The sequence below is a fragment of the Muscardinus avellanarius genome (genome assembly GCF_963383645.1).
Source record: "Muscardinus avellanarius genome assembly, chromosome: 1".
NCBI classification, from domain to species: Eukaryota; Metazoa; Chordata; class Mammalia; order Rodentia; family Gliridae; genus Muscardinus; species Muscardinus avellanarius.
Genome location: NC_137786.1, coordinates 80,831,317 through 80,849,386, shown reverse-complemented (window position 1 = coordinate 80,849,386; position 18,070 = coordinate 80,831,317). Strand labels below are relative to the sequence as shown.

General features: G+C 35.8%; 1 protein-coding gene across 14 annotated transcripts in view; it reads left to right on the top strand.

Annotated features, from left to right (window-relative positions):
* Positions 1-18,070, top strand: part of MCTP1 (multiple C2 and transmembrane domain containing 1) — a gene marked incomplete at both ends in the record, with an annotated part of 619,238 nt that overhangs the window by 431,970 nt on the left and 169,198 nt on the right. For 12 of the 14 annotated variants that reach the window (XM_080719329.1, XM_080719323.1, XM_080719335.1 and 9 more), the window contains 5 exons: positions 6,872-6,974; positions 8,823-8,925; positions 9,278-9,379; positions 9,772-9,846; positions 11,806-11,925. The exons of 1 other annotated variant lie outside the window; for it this stretch is intronic. In XM_080719329.1, the coding sequence (XP_080575455.1) occupies positions 6,872-6,974; positions 8,823-8,925; positions 9,278-9,379; positions 9,772-9,846; positions 11,806-11,925 (503 nt within the window). Of the gene's footprint in view, positions 1-6,871; positions 6,975-8,822; positions 8,926-9,277; positions 9,380-9,771; positions 9,847-11,805; positions 11,932-18,070 lie in introns of those variants that run through there. One more of the 14 variants, XM_080719327.1, reaches the window with a different exon arrangement.

Sequence of the window (18,070 nt, the reverse complement as noted above, 5' to 3'; positions counted from 1 at the left end):
CAATAATTCTTAAGAGTTTCTAAGACCAAAATATATAAAAGCCATTAATGTAGAGCATTGATGCTCAACTAGAGAGAGAATAGTATTGCCCTTTTGGGTGTCTTAGAGATTTTATTTAGAGAATTTTAGTAACCATAGTGATTGAGAAGGACCACTGGTGTTTGGCAGCTGGGAGCTGGGGATGCTAAATGCCCTACAAAGCATCACAAAGTCTTTATAATATAAATTCTCCCATGTCTTGCATGACTAAAAATAGTCAATTTAACATTTAAATTTTGATATGGTTTTTAAATCTGTTTCATGATTATCTAGATGGCATCCTGAAATATTATTTACTTAAGCCTTGGGAATGGCTGTCATTTTACACAATTTATACTAAAGACTCAGTTGGCATCCCAGGCACTTCATCATCTCGTTCCCATTACTTCTGTGACATCTACCTGTCTCCGCTTTGCTTACTGTGCCCTAGTGTCAGAAACCCTGTGCACCAGGATTTTTATCTCATTATCGCCTCTCTTTGGATCACTTTTCTCCAGATACCCATGTGGCATCTGCTTTACCTCTTTCAGTCTTTTGCCCAGTCCTTGTCTTCTGACTGAGGCCTGTTTCAACCACCAAAGTAAATTTATAAACTGTGACCCTCCTACACACTTTCAAACTTCTTACCCTATTCTATTTTTCTGTTCTCCATTAATTGCTCTCTAGCATATGATACAGTTTATTTATTATATTCAATATTTATTCTCCTCCCTTCTCCCCTCCACAGTAAATTCCAAGAGAGCAGAGACCTTTCTCTTTTCTGTTCCTACGGTCTAGCACATAATAGTCACTCAATAAATATTTGTTTAATAAATCAATGCATGATATTATAGTGAATAACTTTCAATTTCATCCCCCTTTATAAAAGAACTAATGCATTATATTAAATTTTAAAATGGCATATGATCCATTTTATTTTATTTCAGGATAGTAAAGATGGCATTACGAAATCTTCAATACGAAAAAAGGTGTATTCTATCTAATAGGTTGAGAGCCATGACTCTTGGGTGTCAGTTTTCTTGCCACTGTGAAACCTGCTTTATGACTTAGAAAAAAAGAAGTCCTATTATTATTACTCAATCCCAGAATAAGACCCTGAGGGGACCTGGTAAAGAATGTCAGTTAATGGAATTCTACCAATCAGATGTTTAAAAGGTGTTTAGGTCAGCAGATGAAAAAGACTAGGGTCAAAGCCCATCTCTAGTGATAAGAAGAGGGTTGGAAGACATCTTCAACATACATTGCTTTTTGTTCCAATGGACCCTATGGAATTCTGTCAACGGTAACATTATTATATGTCATGATTGAAATTTAGTTTGCAGAAAGGACAGATGGTAACCTCGATTATAATAAAAAAGATTAAAATATAGCCATTTCAAACTGTGGCAACTGAAGAAATTAAACCAAAGAGCTTAATTTGTGCAGGGTAGGACCAAAATAAAAGTGCCCCATGGGTATGAATTATTTTTCATGCCACTGCAAGCCTTCTGTATTTATAGGCATATGGCAACAAAGAAGTGGTCACTAGGTCCCACCCTCCCTGTATTTTTCTAACATACCACATCCAGCAAATTGTACTACTTGTTAACTGCAAAGTGGCCCTGGACAAAGCCCACCACTGGCAGATCCAGATTAACTTTCTATTCTGGGTGCAAGATTATCATTCAATATCTTTTGAGTGACTGTAATGTTTAAGACAGTAGTTTGAACAAATTGAACTCATGCACTAGCCACAAAACAAATAGCAAGAGGTCAGAGGCAGTGAAGACTTTCCCACAGGTCTTTATCAACATGTCAGTGTTGTGACCTCAGAGAACATGGGCTAAAAGTGAGAGGGAATTAGCCAGTCAGCCCACCTTATTTTGTCCTTGGTGCCATTCTGTAGATTGCTAGACAAGATGCCCACTGGAGTCAGTTTTGATGTCTTTTTTTTTTTTTTTTTGTGTGTGTGTGTGTGTGTGTGTGTAGGAATGTCTTTTTACCCAAAGAAGAATTGAAATAATAGTGTATATGCTTTAAAATTCATTACAGATTTAGTTGATATGGAGTAAGAGTTTTTTATGTTAATTCCCTTGGAATATTTTTGTCTGTGTAAAACTCAATAGGATAAGAAATAGCCTTTGGTATTTAACTAAAGTGTAGATAAATGTCTTAGTCCTAACACAGTAGTTTTAGGTATCTATTTTAAAGTAATTTCATACATATATAGATTTTTGTGTTATACTTTATCAAGAAGATCCACAAATAGATTTAAAGTAAATATTTCTGATAATAAATTGTTAAAGTCCACTTTTTATGTGGTCACCCTTCCTTTCTATGAATGCCAGTGATAGAAATGTACACCCACCATAGATCACTTGGGTCATCTCCAGTGGGAAAAGTCTCTGCCGCCTTTTCCCTTTCCTGGCCATGGTTATAGAACGATGTGCTTCTTTCTCATTGCCCCCTCTGCACTCTTCACTTACCTTTATGATAGCACTTACAACCCCGCATTTTAATTGTGTATTTACATGTCTATGATGCTTAATTGTGCGTGCCTTGAGAGCTCAACAATATCTTAATCATACTTATAATTCTGGGGTGAGCAGAGCAGACACTCAATAAGTAATGAATGCTTCAAAAAGCATTCACATTTCTCTCTAGAAAATTGTCCACATGGAAAATTGCCATGTTCTCAAAGAAGGCTAAGATTCTCTTCTAACTTTCATAGCAGTTAAAGCAAACAACGCCACAGCTCCCAGCCCCACACTGCACTGATGCAATTTCTGGTCTTCCGTCTAAACCAAATTCTCCAGCTTTTTGCATTTCTGGGAGATGGATAGATGCTTTACAGGGAAAGTGGTGGGGCTTAAGTAATAGCCTGTTAGTACCCACAGGTTTGCTTTAGTATTATGACAAAAATGAATGAGAGTAAGAGAAAAGATTATTTTATATCATCTGTGTTCTCTTGTACATTTAGGCTCTTTAGCCAGAAATTATATGAAATACAAGATAGTTCAACTTTGGATGTTGCCTTCATTTCTTGAACTTCTAGCTGTATGATACTGGATAAAAGCATTACAGGGACTGCTTTATATCATTCCTTGGAGCATCACAGAATAAAGTATACTGTGTGGGCATCAACACTTCATCCCATAGTGAACTCCAAAACTCAGGTCCTCACAGCAGACAGAGAAGCATATCCCTGTGTCTAAATGGAATGATAAAAAGATGAAATTAAGAATTAAAAAATATTTAGTGTTTAGGTCCATTATTGGCATTTCTCTAATGGTTTTGGTTTGTTTAAGTGGCATATAATCAAATCTACAAAATCTAGGAGCTGAGAAGCCAGTCATTTAGAGCCTTATTTAGCTATCCAGATAAGCACATTATCTATGTGTAGCCAGTTCTTTAAAATAAAACCATACTATATAATTTTACTGGTAAGTTTATAGAATTTGATATTGTATAGTTACTATTATTTTGACTGAAATGACTATTACTTTTTAATTACCCTAATTAGCAGTGGCAGAAGGTACTTTCTAAATTTAGTAAAAAAATAAAAATAAAAAGACTGGATGTTGACATCTACTACTTAAACTGTAAAAGGGTAACTTTTAGGAGTAAAAGAAGGATACAAATTAGACATAAACTTGCCTGTTCTTACCTAAATTTTCTTCTTTGTCAGATTCTAGAGTTATTCAGTTTGATTTGAATACCTTGTTGAATGCTTTTTTCCAAAGAAAGAATGAAAGTAAGAAAGAGAGAAAGGAAGAAAGAGGAAGGGAGAAAGAAAGGAAGAAAGAAAAAGAAAAAAAGAAAGGAAGGAAGAAAGGGAGGTAGGGAGAGAGAGAGGAAGGACTGGCTAGGCTACGCTCAATGAATTGTTTTCCATTTTCAAATAATACCAGGACATATTAGATTGCTCAATATTGACATCTGCAGTTTCTGCCAGTTGTACCTTCAGAATATATCCAGAATCCAACCATTTTCCATCACAAGATTATTGCAATAATTTCCTAACTCTGGTTCCTACCACCTCCATGGCCCTTGAGCTACCTTACTGTCCAAACAGCACATCAAATCTTGTCACTCCTCATCTCCAATCTCCCGCAGCTCCTCTCTCAGGTGAGAGCCAGGTCCTTTCCGAGGCCTCTACTCTTCTCCTCCCTCTCCCCATCCATTCCTCCAATTTCATGGGCTTCCTGGATTTTCCAAAAATACCAGGCACAGCCACTTCCCGGGCCTTTCCTCTGGGTGACACAATCCTCCCTCTCCTACTTCCTTCATTTCTTCAACTGTATCTCACTTTCTCAGAGATACCTTTTCTGCAGCCCATCAGAAAGTTTTATTCACCCTAGCACTCTCCATCCCCTTTCTCAGCTTTATTTTTCTCGCCAGTACTTATGCCTAAAACACTGTGACATGTATTCAGTGCCTTCTTGCAAACTCCATGGGGTCAGGGGCTTTTTAAACTAGTTTTTTCACACTGCCATCTCTCTAATGCATGGAATACTATCTGGTGCATTGTACACAATAAAAATTAAATTCATTAGTTTATAGTTAAAATGGCCTAGCTTTTCCTACATATATGGCCTATTAACTATTAAGATATGGCAGTTTATTTTTTTATTTTTTATTTTTTGGTGGTATTGGGATTCCTGGAAGCCCTTCTACCTCCGGGCTACACTCCCAGACCTATTTTATATATTTTTTTTATTTGGAAACAGGATCTCTTAAGCCAGCGAGGCTGGCTCCGAACCAGCGCGATCCTCCTGTCTCCGCCTCCCAAGCGTGGAGATTACAAGCTTGCGCCACCATGCCCGGCAAGGCAGTTTATTTTGAAGGACTTTCCTAGGCATTTACTTTTAAATGTATTTCAAAAACTGTTTGAGCCTGCCTTTTTTGTGCTTGTATCAGAATTATATGGAAGAAGTCAGGCATGGTGGCGCACACCTGTTATTCCAATAGTTGGGAGACTGAGACAGGAGGATCACAGGTTCAAGGCCAGCATCGGCAACTTAACAAGGCCCTCTGCTATTTAATGAGACTGTTTCAAAATAAAAAAGTAAAATAGGGTTGAAGGAGAACTTGGAGGTAGAATGCTCCTGGGTTCAATCCCCAGTACCACACCAAAAAAAAAAAAAAAAAATTACAGGATAAAATAAAATTGTTGATGTGCCACATAAAACAGATTATAAAATATTTTGATGAACAGAAAGGCAAGAGGAATAATAAAAATGGGGTAAAGATAATACACATTCTAATCTAGAAGGGAAATGTTGATCAGACCTAAAGACTTCCAAAACTCTGTTCCTGCCGGGCGTGGTGGCGCATGCTTGTAATCCCCGCGCTTGGGAGGCTGAGACAGGAGGATCGCACGGGTTTGAAGCCAGCCTCGGCTACTTAGTGAAGCTCTCAGCAACTTAGTGAGACCCTGTTTCCAAATAAAATATAAAATAGGTCTGGGTGTATAGCCCGGAGGTAGAAAGCCTCTGGGTTCCAACCCCAGTACCACAAAAAAAAAAAAACTCTGTTCCTTACTGAAAATTATTCCTAAAAATCCGAATTGAGAAGACTATCATTATGTGAATGTATGCCATTATCCTGGGGTATGTGAGACCATTGAACTAACACCACACACACACACACACACACACACACACACACACACACACATTGAATCTGTTAATAAATTAAAGGTGAGTCCAAGTTTGTACAGCTTCTTTTAAGAATTGCAGTATGGAAAGTAATTAATACTGCTGTGCAAGGATACATACATAGCTTATCTGTCACTGAGAGCTAGTACATCCCTTCTCATTAAAATTTAATTGAAAGTCTTCAGTGATATTTAAGCTTTTGCACAAGTGCAAACCACTGCGACTACAATTCACAGTGCATTTAAAACAATTATTCTTTGTCATTAAAGTTAATAATATGCACATTAACCTCTTATGTAGTCTAAATCAATATTGTAGTTCAAAAGATATGACCTCTGGACAGCTTTGTCTAAATATTGATTCCATTGTCATTTGTATAAGGTATCAAACAAATTACATGCTGCACTAATACCATTAATGCCACCCCCATAGAGCCTCTGACTTTATGGTTTTTATAATGCAGGACGAGACATTACAAAAATATTGAGAACATCACAAAACATAAAGCAGATGAGATGTGACTATAGCGAAACAGAGTTACTGAAATAGAAGATAATTTCCAAATCCTTTACTTTCAGTGAACAGGGGGGAAAAAGCACTGCTCTTAACATGTAGATTGGCTGTGGATGTTAAGTTTCAAATGGCAGGGTTTTTTTTCTTTTTCTGCCTGAGAGGATCTGATTCACCTTGTGATTCCGCAGATATCTCTAAAGTAATTCAACCTTAGTCAGATTAAAGTGTTGTAAATCTGTAACATAGCAGTTCTCTCAAAATAAACTTGGTTAGAAATCCCTGTTACAATCAGATGAGTGAAAAAATACATGTATAAGAATAAAGAAGCTAAACATTTCAAATAGTCATTATGGAATTAACTAAAAACTGATTCAAGAATGAACATGTATCACATTCTCTCTCATTACGGTATTATTTTTATAAAAAGATGCAAATTGAAATTCCAGTTGTATAATTCGGTCTTTCACTTTTTTCAGGTTCTAAGTAGTTCTGAATTATCAGGGTTGCTAATGTCATCCAGCATATCTAACTCTATTTGATGTTTAATTTTTCAATTTTTGAAGATTTACTTCATTTTTAAACTATTAAATGTTTTGGAATAAAAGATACAGTCGTAATCATGATGTTGTAGACAGCGAGTGCCGTTTATAATAAAAGTGCTCACCCCAACTCTCTCCTAGGTAAAAGTGACCCATTTTGTGTGGTAGAACTGAACAATGATAGGCTTCTAACACATACTGTCTACAAAAATCTGAATCCTGAGTGGAACAAAGTCTTTACTTTGTAAGTAGCCATTACCTCGAGTTCATTTCAAAGTGGTGTGAAATCGTATTTCTTTTGAGAGCGAGGGAGGGAAGGAGAAAGGAAAGGAAGGAAGGAAGGAAGGAGAGAGAGAGAGAGAGAGAGAGAGAGAGAGAGAGAGAGAGAGAGAGTGTGTGTGTGTGTGTGTGTGTGTGTGTGTGTGTGTGTGTGTGTGTGTCTTCTTTACTGATTCACAACTCAATGCCTTTGGCCTGCATTTGCTAACAACCCAGTTTCCTAACTTCCTGCCTTCCTGGGAATAAAACCTAAGGAAAGAAGTATGCCATTTTTCTGTTTCCACTGACATTTTTTTAAACCATGCTTTTTATATTACTTAAATAAGGTTTTTCTCCCATCAACAGAGTCGCCGTACTGCTTCTTCCCTTTATACTTCCTATTGAGATTCTTCCCAGTTGCATGGACACTAAGCAGGACAAAGCTCCATTTGTCCCATTGCTGAAATCAGCAAACAATCTGGTCACGAATTCGGCAGATGCTTTGGTTTGGGTTTGTTTCATTTTAGCACAATAAGAATATTAAGTATTGTCCTAGATATCAAAACACCCTTTGAGTTAATTTGCTTCTTGTTTTAAAAAGTTTGTAAATCTTTTCAATCATGCGCTGTAAGAGCTGTTGATGCTACTCTGCAGTATCTCCTAAGTTCACTTAAAAAAAAACAAAACTGAGCTTTAGAAATGAAATCTAAACAAAGGAAAACTCTCCAAAAAGAAATACTCAAAAGTTTTCTAACACAATTTTATTTTTTGTATATGAAGAAATGCTAAATTCCTCATTAATTCTTTATAATGCTTCTGTGTAAGAGCCAGTAACTAATCAGCTTTAATTATCTGACCAATTTATTTTTAAGGAATTCTACATTTTTATGAGAGATGAAAGCCTGGTCAGGAGACTTGCACTTTTAAGAAGGTTGTGGAGAGTGGTTTTCTCTGAAATGCATAATTGAATGAATAGGTTTGATTATTATCAAAGCCATTAATTGATTGTGCCCTAGTAAAGCCTCTCCTCACATGTGGTGAAGGCTTCTTGGTAATGAATATATTTATCTTTATTGTTTTCTCTTAATTCATGTTTTCTTAGCAAATAGTTTGATCAAAGAATAAATGCTGTCAACAATTTGCACTTATTTTTCAGAAACAAAAATATAAAGAAATCACTCAGTTATTTATTAACAAATATACCTTTGGAACATGATGGAATATTATTTAATTTCTAAATTCCCGGGTAGTACAATAGCTATAAATGTTACATTTTCTCTATGCTGCTGTGGTTTTTTTTTTTTTTACTATAAACTTAACAAAATCTAAATGTTGTGGTGAAAGCTATAAAAAAAGGAAGTGTCTATTATAAAAAAAAAAAGTACTGTGACTCTTGCTGATACCAAACCTGATGGTGTTTTATGTAGAGGTTATGGGAAGATAAAATCTGTTATAATGAGAAGATTGAAAATCTAAAAAACTACAGGGCTACTTACTGACTTTTTTTTCAGTAACTTATTCCTTACCCATCCAGGTGGGAAATTACATTTCATTTAAAAAATATATAACTTGAAATTACAATGTCAAAGTTCCCGATAATAGAACTGTCACTGTAGTCAACTTGGGTGCATTGTGGGAAATTCTGTCAGATAGCAAGCTACCCTGTGTATGTGTATATGTAAATAACATCAACACACATACACACACACACACACACACACACACACACACACGCACACACAATCAGCTGGAACTATCTGAATTTTCAAAACCATCCTAGTTCTTGTTTTCCACTAATGAAATCTTTTTTTCCTTACATATATTTATTATGCAGCAACATTAAAGATATCCATTCAGTTCTTGAAGTGACAGTTTATGATGAAGATCGGGACCGAAGTGCTGACTTTCTGGGCAAAGTTGCTATACCATTGCTGTCTGTAAGTTTTATTCACCTGACATACTGTTCTATGTTGCTTTTGCTCAAGGAAAAAAAAAAAAAGGAGAGAAAGAAAGAAAGAAAACCTCAGCTCTGTGTCTGTCATTTCTCAACCAAGGTCTGTAATAAGAACACTAAAAATTTTAACATACTCAATTCACGGCCATGTTGAATCCCATGATAGTTAATTTTTCCTGACAGACTTGATCCTGGTAATGAACAGGTACTTGTCAGAATTGCCACAGTTGTTTTGGGTTCTCTGTCAGTTTCAGCAGCTGGGGGTCAAAGGTCACCGAGGGAGTGTATTCAGTGGAGACCGCGAGACAGACGGCTGTCATGTCCTTTTCCCGCAGATTCAAAATGGTGAACAGAAAGCCTACGTCTTGAAAAACAAGCAGCTGACAGGGCCAACAAAGGGGGTCATCTATCTTGAAATAGATGTGATTTTTAATGCTGTAAGTCTTAACTTTGGCTTTTTTGTACTGCTAAAGAGTTCAGTTTCATGAAAGCTTTTGTTCCTGATTTGTAGAGAATTTCTGTCATTCCTCATTTTCTCTAAACCTTGATGTATCCTGGAGAATACGCTTCTGCCACTGCCTGGCACACCCACACTCTCCGTTACAGTTGGCGCCTGCCTCTGTGGCTGTGCTCTGGCCGATGCCTGCCTGCCTGCCTGCCTAAGAAAGGGAAGCGCTTGCATGTGCAACTGTATACATTTATATTTTATGAGCACAGCAGCCAGGACTTTGAAACTTAGGAAATTATTGGAAATTGAGCTGCGTGAAAAAAAAACTTGTAAACATTTGTAATATATGAAATCATAACAGACACATATGTTGATATATAGGTGAAAGCCAGCTTACGAACATTAATACCCAAAGAACAGAAGTACATTGAAGAGGAAAACAGACTCTCTAAACAGGTAAAAAGCAAGGAAAGATTAATCCCTCTGGGAAGACCTGATTCAATCTGTAAAACATCTAAGTAAATTCAAATAAACTGTGGAGGTATGGAGGGGGGAAGACGATGGAATTTTTGATCATCTACTTATATTGAAAATGCTTTTTTTCCTTCCTTTCTTTTCCTCTCTTCCTTCTTTTCTTTAAAAGATCAAACGAGGAAAATACCAAACTAATAAATTGAATGGGGGTGGTCAGAAAAGAAAAGGGATACTGTAGGTGCTGCTTATAATGGGTATGTAGTCATGCATTAGCCAAAGAATGATCATTTCAAACATAAAGTATAAGTTGATTGCCAGGAAGTGTATAAATGAGAACGCCAAAAGCGGAGGTTCAAATATACGTGCAGACCACCCACAGGTATGATGCAGGTGTGTGTAAATTGAGCCCCGAATACAACTCTTCCCTCTAATCCAGTGATAAAGGGCTCTGTCTTTTAAGGAAAACCTTCCTGTTAATTAGATTTTTAACTATAATCTTTTAGAACTGAGCTTTCCTTGCCGTTTTTAGCTAAGAAAAAAAAAAACAGGAAATCTGATCTTTCTATCATGAAGTATTTTTAAATTAAGCTTGATGTCTATCAATTAGAATTTTAAATTTGGTTTGATATCAAATTAGGAAAAAGTGCTAAGCCACTCCTTTTATAAAATGCTTACATCCAGCAGAGATAAAGTAAAATATACTTATTATAGCTATGAAATTTGCTGAACTTATTTGTATCTTGAACTATTTGATAATTTTCTGTTCTATTGGAAACCTAAAAACATTTTTCTTTTAAATCTAATAAGTTCACCATAAACAGTGGACTATTTGGATGCTTAAACACAATGTGTATTTTACAAATGCAGTGTCTGTCTAAATAGGAATATAGATTACTCTTCTCCACAATTATAGATAAAAACAATAAAAGTTCCTTTTAAAGGAAGGTGATAGGGTTCAAGAAATAAAATAAACAGGAAGACTCTGCTTTGTCTAAATAGAATTCTGATTTTACCAACTCATTAAACTGGTATGAAAATACATACTTACATTTACACATATATATTTTTGTCATACCTCAGTAAACTTTACACAGAAACGTCTTTAAAATATCAGATCATCATTGAAGTGTATTTGGTGTATGAAGACATAATTATTTTAACTATTAATATACCTGTATGTAATCACTTGAACCATTATATAGTACAAAAGTTATTGTTTTTATTGTTAAAGTCATGTTGCAGTTTTAGATTTTAAATTGAAATTGTGTCATTTCTTTTAGACCTTTTTAATAAAAGATCTTGTGAAGTACTTAGTCACTATAAATTTTTCCAGAGCTCAAAATTATGAAAAATAATGAGAAAATGTCGGTAAAATTCAATGCAGGAGAGAAGAGAGAGAGAGAGAGAGAGAGAGAGAGAGAGAGAGAGAGAGAGAATATGAGAGTACAAAAAGAAGAAATCCTACAAAAATGGTGAAAATACTTTTTTCTCTAATAGGCAATACTTGACAAGATTTTCTCTAGGATTATAAATAAAAACATTTCAAGTTATCAAATTCACTTTGAAACATCTTAAAATTAAAACACTTAAATCTTAAAAACCACAATAAGCTTTAAGCATTTAAAATTAATAAAGATCTATAGTACATAAGAAGCAATTTTTAAAATATGTTAGAATTTTTTTTATGAACAAAGGAATCCAACCTGCATAATAACATTATTTTTAAAAATATATTTGGCTAAGGAGTTGTTCTTATAAGTCAGTTCTTTCCGCTTTCTCCAGAAACGTTTCTTTTTCTTTAACTTGTGAGCCAAATTGCTTGGCATGACTTTATTAACTTTCTGAATCCTTTTTAAATCACAATAAGCTTGAAGAATTTTGCAGCGTATCCGATTGGTGTTAGTCTTGCAAATTCTAATAATATTTTCATTTTCCTGACAGCTGCTACTGCGAAACTTTATCAGAACGAAACGTTGTGTCATGGTGCTTGTAAATGCTGCATACTATGTTAATAGTTGCTTTGACTGGGATTCACCCCCAAGGAGTCTCGCTGCTTTTGTGGTATGATCATACTGTATTACTTACATTGTTACTCATTAAATTCAATAATCATAGCTGCATGTTTCTGTGGCTATAGTAACAGTTATGTTGATGTGGCCATTTTAAAACTCCTATTTTAAGACTCGACTGGACAGATTTGCCGTGGGCAGAAACCTGATGGATTGTTCAAGGTCTGAGTCCAAGAATACATCCCCCCTTCCTCAGATTTCCGGAACGCAAGACGTCTCAGCCAATGTATAATTTTCTCTGTGACAGATAAAAAGTAAAATTTTGCATATTGCATAATTCTAAATCCCAATAGGAGAGCCAAGAAAAGTCTTCAGCGTGAAAAATAATAACGTTAATAGTCTTGACCATACTTGGTTTGATTTTATTCGTTCTTTAGGATTTTTCTTCCCTAGAATATGAACATTCTTGGCAGTAGAATTGTAGTTGGTAAAGCTTTAATATGTGAATCCATTGGAAGTAGACATGACCTATTTAAGAGCTGTTTTATTATCTCTGAGATTTCCAGTTTCTAAAAAGTCACCAGTGAGAATTGGATCGATCGGAATAGTCCTCTAACAGTGTTCAACTTGTAGCCTTTTGATTATTTAAAAAGTGCTGATGAGACCAACTGGCAGAGCCAGAAAATGCAAAACGTTACTTTCCTCTGCGTCTTAGCTGGGATTTTCTGGTCTCGTGTTACTTTTTGCTTATTCGGGATTTCAATAGTAGTGGGGTTCATCTTTTGGAATATTTTATTTTATTTTGTTGTTGGGTAGAATGCAAGCACTTTATGCTTCCTCATAGTTGCCAGTTTCACAAGATATGACTTTCTTATGAGGGTTTACAAGAAGAGCCTTTGTGAGAGTAACAAATCAACATTTTAGTGTTACCGTTGAAATGAATGTATGCACATCTGTTTAGTACTTTGGGCTCCGTCCTCCTCTCAGGCCTTGTATAGGACTTTCATTAATGCCTGAGCACATGAACAAAGAGAGTGTATGTCCCTTTGTGTTGTAAGTTACCAGAAAGTTAGGCAGCCTGCTTCCCATAGACATGTTGTTGTCTCCTTAAAGAAAGTGATTGTCATCATCATTAAGTGTGAGAGGGGAAAAAAAAAGAAAAGAAACACTGGCTTCTCAATATTCTCTCAGCTCTCTCACATAACAAATATATTGGGTAGCTTGAACAAACTGTGTTCCAATTTTTCACTAGCATAGAGGCACTTTGCAGAGAAAGATGATACTAGGTTTCTATGTATATTTTATATCATTACTTCCAGGTTCTCGGAGGCCTTCTAACAGCAGTAAACTTCTACTGAAAAGGTCATGATGCCATTTTTGATTCACTCCTTCCAAAAGCATTCCCCACAGCTGTTTGTGGAATTTGAAAACAGGCCAATGCATATAATGACATCACTTGTTCAGAAACATTCTTTTTTTATTTTATACTTTTATCGATGCGTTAGAGTCTCACATCGTGATGTAGTTCACAGTGATAGTGAGGAACATTCCTTCTGAATTCCATTTGCTTTAGCCTAGCAGTGTGTTGTCTAAGTCTTCATAAACTCCTGGCTTCCTGAGAGGTCACTTGGGTAAACTGAATTCAATATGGCAGCCCTTTTCACAGTTTTCTTCTGATTGTAAGAAAAAAGAAAAGAAAAGGGGGAAAAAAAGGCACTAGACTTCTAAGAAACTCGGGTACTTGTACTTAATATTATTTGAGTGATTTCGCAGAAAGCGGACAAACTTTATGGGGGGAAAATGTAAAAAATATCTCTCCAAGCTGGTGGTGAGTCTGTAACCAATTCAGTCCTACGATAAACACCAGCTGAACGAGAGAGGCTTGGATAGAAAGGAGGGTGGGAACGATTAAGAGGGGAAGGACCTGTGAACCAGAGATAATAAAGAGACCTCAATGCATTGAGAACCTATGTTGGTTAGGAATATGTTGTAGAAGAAGAATCATATTAACAGTTTCGTTGAAAAAAAAAAGGCCAAATTACATTCCAGTGACTGTGATTAAAACAATGAATAACAAAATCAAACTTTTTAAACTGAGAATGGGAATTCCATGAGAATGAGAACCCTGCCTTTTTATCTTGGTATTCTGGCCTCTCTGGCAGAGCATTAATAATAAGCTCCCAATATAAATGGCCTGCTAAATCAGTTGACCAATCAATAAACCAATGGGTCAATCTAAACATTTTTCTTATACAGCAAAATTCATTCTTCAAAGGCACTGGATAAATAAAAGTTTTATCTAATAAAGCTAGTCATTAAATTGTGATAGACACAGATTAATAACATTGTAGTCATTTCCCCTATAGCTTTTATTTGAATGCTAAACTATTTCATAATTCTTTATCAACTATCTCTTTAACCCCAGATTAAATTCTGATGCAAAATGATTCTTATATGATAGGAACTAATATGTATTAAGTACTTACTAGGTGCCAAGGAGCTGCTTTTCACATATTAGTTTAATGAATTTAATATTCCAACAATCTTATGATACTATTAAATATTATTTTCCCAGTATACAGAGGAAAAACACTGAGGCACAGAAAAGTTAAGTGCCTTGCCCAAGGCCAAACAGTATGCGTATTATTTCTTTTCTAAAGAAACTTTAAATATATACTTTGTAGCTGGGCAAGGTGGTACGTGACTATAATCCCAGTGCTTGAGAGAGTAAGATAGGAGATTCACAGCTTCAAAGCTAACATGCAGTAGCTTGGTGAGACTCTGTTTCAAAACAAAAATAAAATAAAAAAGCGTAGAGATGTAGCTCATAGGTAGAACCACCCCGCCCCTGGGTTCAATCCCTAGTCCCACAAACTAAAAATAAAAAATATATGCCTTTTAATTTAAATATCATAACAATTTAGAAAAAAAACTGTTATAGAATTTTCATTCCTCTTATAGATATTAAATGATACGTTTAAAAGCAAAATGTTTTCAAGATCTCATGACCTAATGGGAGTCATTTTCTGCCAGTTTATTGCAGAACTGTTTTCCATTATGAGAAGAGTATAAGCAGCACCCCATTGTTACAAACATATTGTTCCCACCGTGCCCCGTTGATGGATCCTGAGTCTTTTTTTATAATAGTGGTTCCACTTGGCCCACTCTTCCATAAGTTCAGCTGTCTCATGGAACAAATGCACGGGTACCATTATACAACTTGGTTTTAGGCCCAGATCGGTAAACTTTATAATGTGTGTCTTTTATTTTTTCCTATTCTATTTTATTTTTCTTTTCTAATTTACTCTCCAAAAATAAATACAGTATTGTGAAATCAAAGTGGAAAAACAGTCATTTTTTTTTTGTGTCCCAGTGTCAACAAACGTGGAAAGCCCAAGGAAAGCAGACTTAGAGCACCCACAGCCTCGTCACCTACTACCTGTGTGTGGTGGGGAGAATTCAGAGCCCACTGGTGACAGCAGAGGCTGAACTAAGGCTGCAAGGGATGGTATAAATGAGAAGCAAATGCGTTTCTGCGAATGGCCTTGTTTTTTAGTGCTGCGACTTAGGTTTTTAAATGTTGCCGTGAATATTGTCTGCCTCAGAGCAAATGTAGTCGTGTGGGGTGCTTGTCTGTGGGAATCTATTGTAGACGTGGAAATGTCTCATAAATTGGGCCTAATTTTCATCAGGCTCTTGACCAGACATTTGTGTTCTTGTGGATGTCAGTGGGTACAAAATAGGAAGAAAAAAAAAAAAGAGTGTACATTCTCTCTTTCTTTTCAGTACTGTCATTTCTCACTGTAATGAGCACAAAAATAATTGGACAACTGAGCTATCAGTAAAAGGACACACTTCAGTGTGCGTCAAAGAATTATTTTACAGGACAAACTTTAATCTTTAAATGTGATTGTAGATAATTTGTGGTACCATCTGTCCATTTGGAATTGTTTTAGCCTTTTCTGTCGTTATACAGTAAGTGCTGCTGTGTTTAACATTAACATTTGATATTTTACACATTTAATTTCTGTTCTGCTGTGTGGTCCTTGGGGAATGGAGCGCTAGTGCTACATGAGAGAGACAAAGTATTGATCAGTTAACATTTCAGCTACATTTATGTATGTCGCAAAATTAATGAAAATGCCAGACAAAAATGTCAGAGTGCACAAAAAGGTAGAATTTAAATTTGGTACTTTAATGAAAAGTCTTAAGATGTGCATTATCAAAAATGTCCTTCTTGCCTTTAAAGTCCAATTCCTAACAGAATAACTAAAGAGAGACACATATTTTACTTAGAGGAACAATGAACATGAATTATGAAGAGATGACAACTCCTCCAAGTACCTTGTGTTCCAAATCGGCACGCTTCAATGTTTAACCGTTACTCATAAAATGCATTTGTTTCTGCTCATATCTGGCAGTCTACTGGCATCAACCCTCTGTCCTGACCAGACAGAAGAAGAGGCAGGCTTCTTACTGAGATTCTCTCCCGTGTGTGTGTGTGTGTGTGTGTGTGAAAACTGAGAATTCCCTCTACAGCTATTCGTGGAGGCCACTCCGGTTTATTACTTGTTTCTTTCTGGGTCATTTTCAAAGAGCGGGTTTTCCTTTGCTTCCCAGCCATTTGTGTTCCACCTTCATTCAATTCCCATTTTAGTAAAAGATCGCACTTGGGACAACAGCTCTCCTTAGAAAAGCTGGGCCATTATGCAGGAAGAGAGAAAAACCAGGGTTGATGCATGCAAAGAATGACATGAAGCAGCTCTATGTCGCCGAATCATTTTGTTTAAAAAGAGAAGGAATCGCCAGCGAAGGCGCAGAACTGGACTTGCAGAGGCGATGGGGAATATAACACGATGATCTGAAGACAACGGGCACTCGGTGCACGGTACTGTGTACTTTCTGTATACAGAGGCTGCTGATATTAAACAACTTACGGATTTTTCTAAACATTATTACAAACCATGAGGATATTTTAAATGACCTTAATGACCAAGGTCTCTTTTTTGATTAAGAAGAAACACCAGGGTGAAGACACATCGACATCACCTGGAATCCAAATCTTAGCATCCCTGTTGCTGAGTAATGAGATGCAGGACAATTATACAGGACATATTGAAGATCACTTTAAATTTAAAACAGAAATTTCTATTTTGAGAACATAACAGATATCAGCGGCACCACCACCACAACAGAAATACGCTTCAAGTCTATAGCGATTTTCAAATTATTTTTATTGGCACTTTCTTGATTGCTACAATTATTTTTTTTTGAGCGAGCACAAAAACTGGAAATGTTCCAAATGTAATATTTGCTGTTGTCTCCCAACAACAGCAAAACAGAAGGACTCCTGAAAATCAAAGAAAAAAGTGCTAAACAGAAATGTTCTCCAGTTGATGGCCCTCGCCTTGTGCTCATGAATTTTCCTAAAATTATGTAAATTTAAGCTTCTCTGCCCTTTTGTTCACCTTTCTTCATTTATGCTTCCCCTGACATAAACATTTACTGAGTTTCCTAACAACATTTCCAATTTAATTTATACAAATTTTAAGCCATGTTAAACATTTCCTTCACAAATGTGAAAGTAAAGAAAATAAACCTATATAGAATTTCATTGCTTTAAATTATAAATCTCCAAAGTTGCCTAGCAGTACTTTTACAGAGTTGGTGTATTGGCACTTGCAAAGTTTCCAGCGCTACAGTTTTCTTTTTAATAAATAGGTTATATGAACAATTCATATGGACATTCTGGCACATTAAGTTTGATACCCAAAATATACCTGTTTCCTCCCCATTTATCTCAATCAATTTCTTTTTTTTCACATTTAAATAAAAAATGTTGTTATTAAAGGTTCATACTTTAAAAAAAAAAAAGCAAATCGAGTAGAGAAAAAAAGAGACCTGATGAAAGAAACAGTTCAAACAATCCTTCGTACATTTCTGAAGCTATCAATAACAATTCAATATTATGAACGGGAAACAAGAAGGGGGCAGGGTGGGATCCAAGGGAAAAACATACTGGGTGCGATGTGCAAGGTTCTATCACACGAAACCTCACTATAATGCATGCTTATAATGCACCAATAAAAGCATATTATAATAATAATAAAAACTTTAAACTTCTATTTTTTTAATTTTTTTTATTGGTGCACTGTATTCATACATCATACTGGGATACATACTTTTGTAGACATACA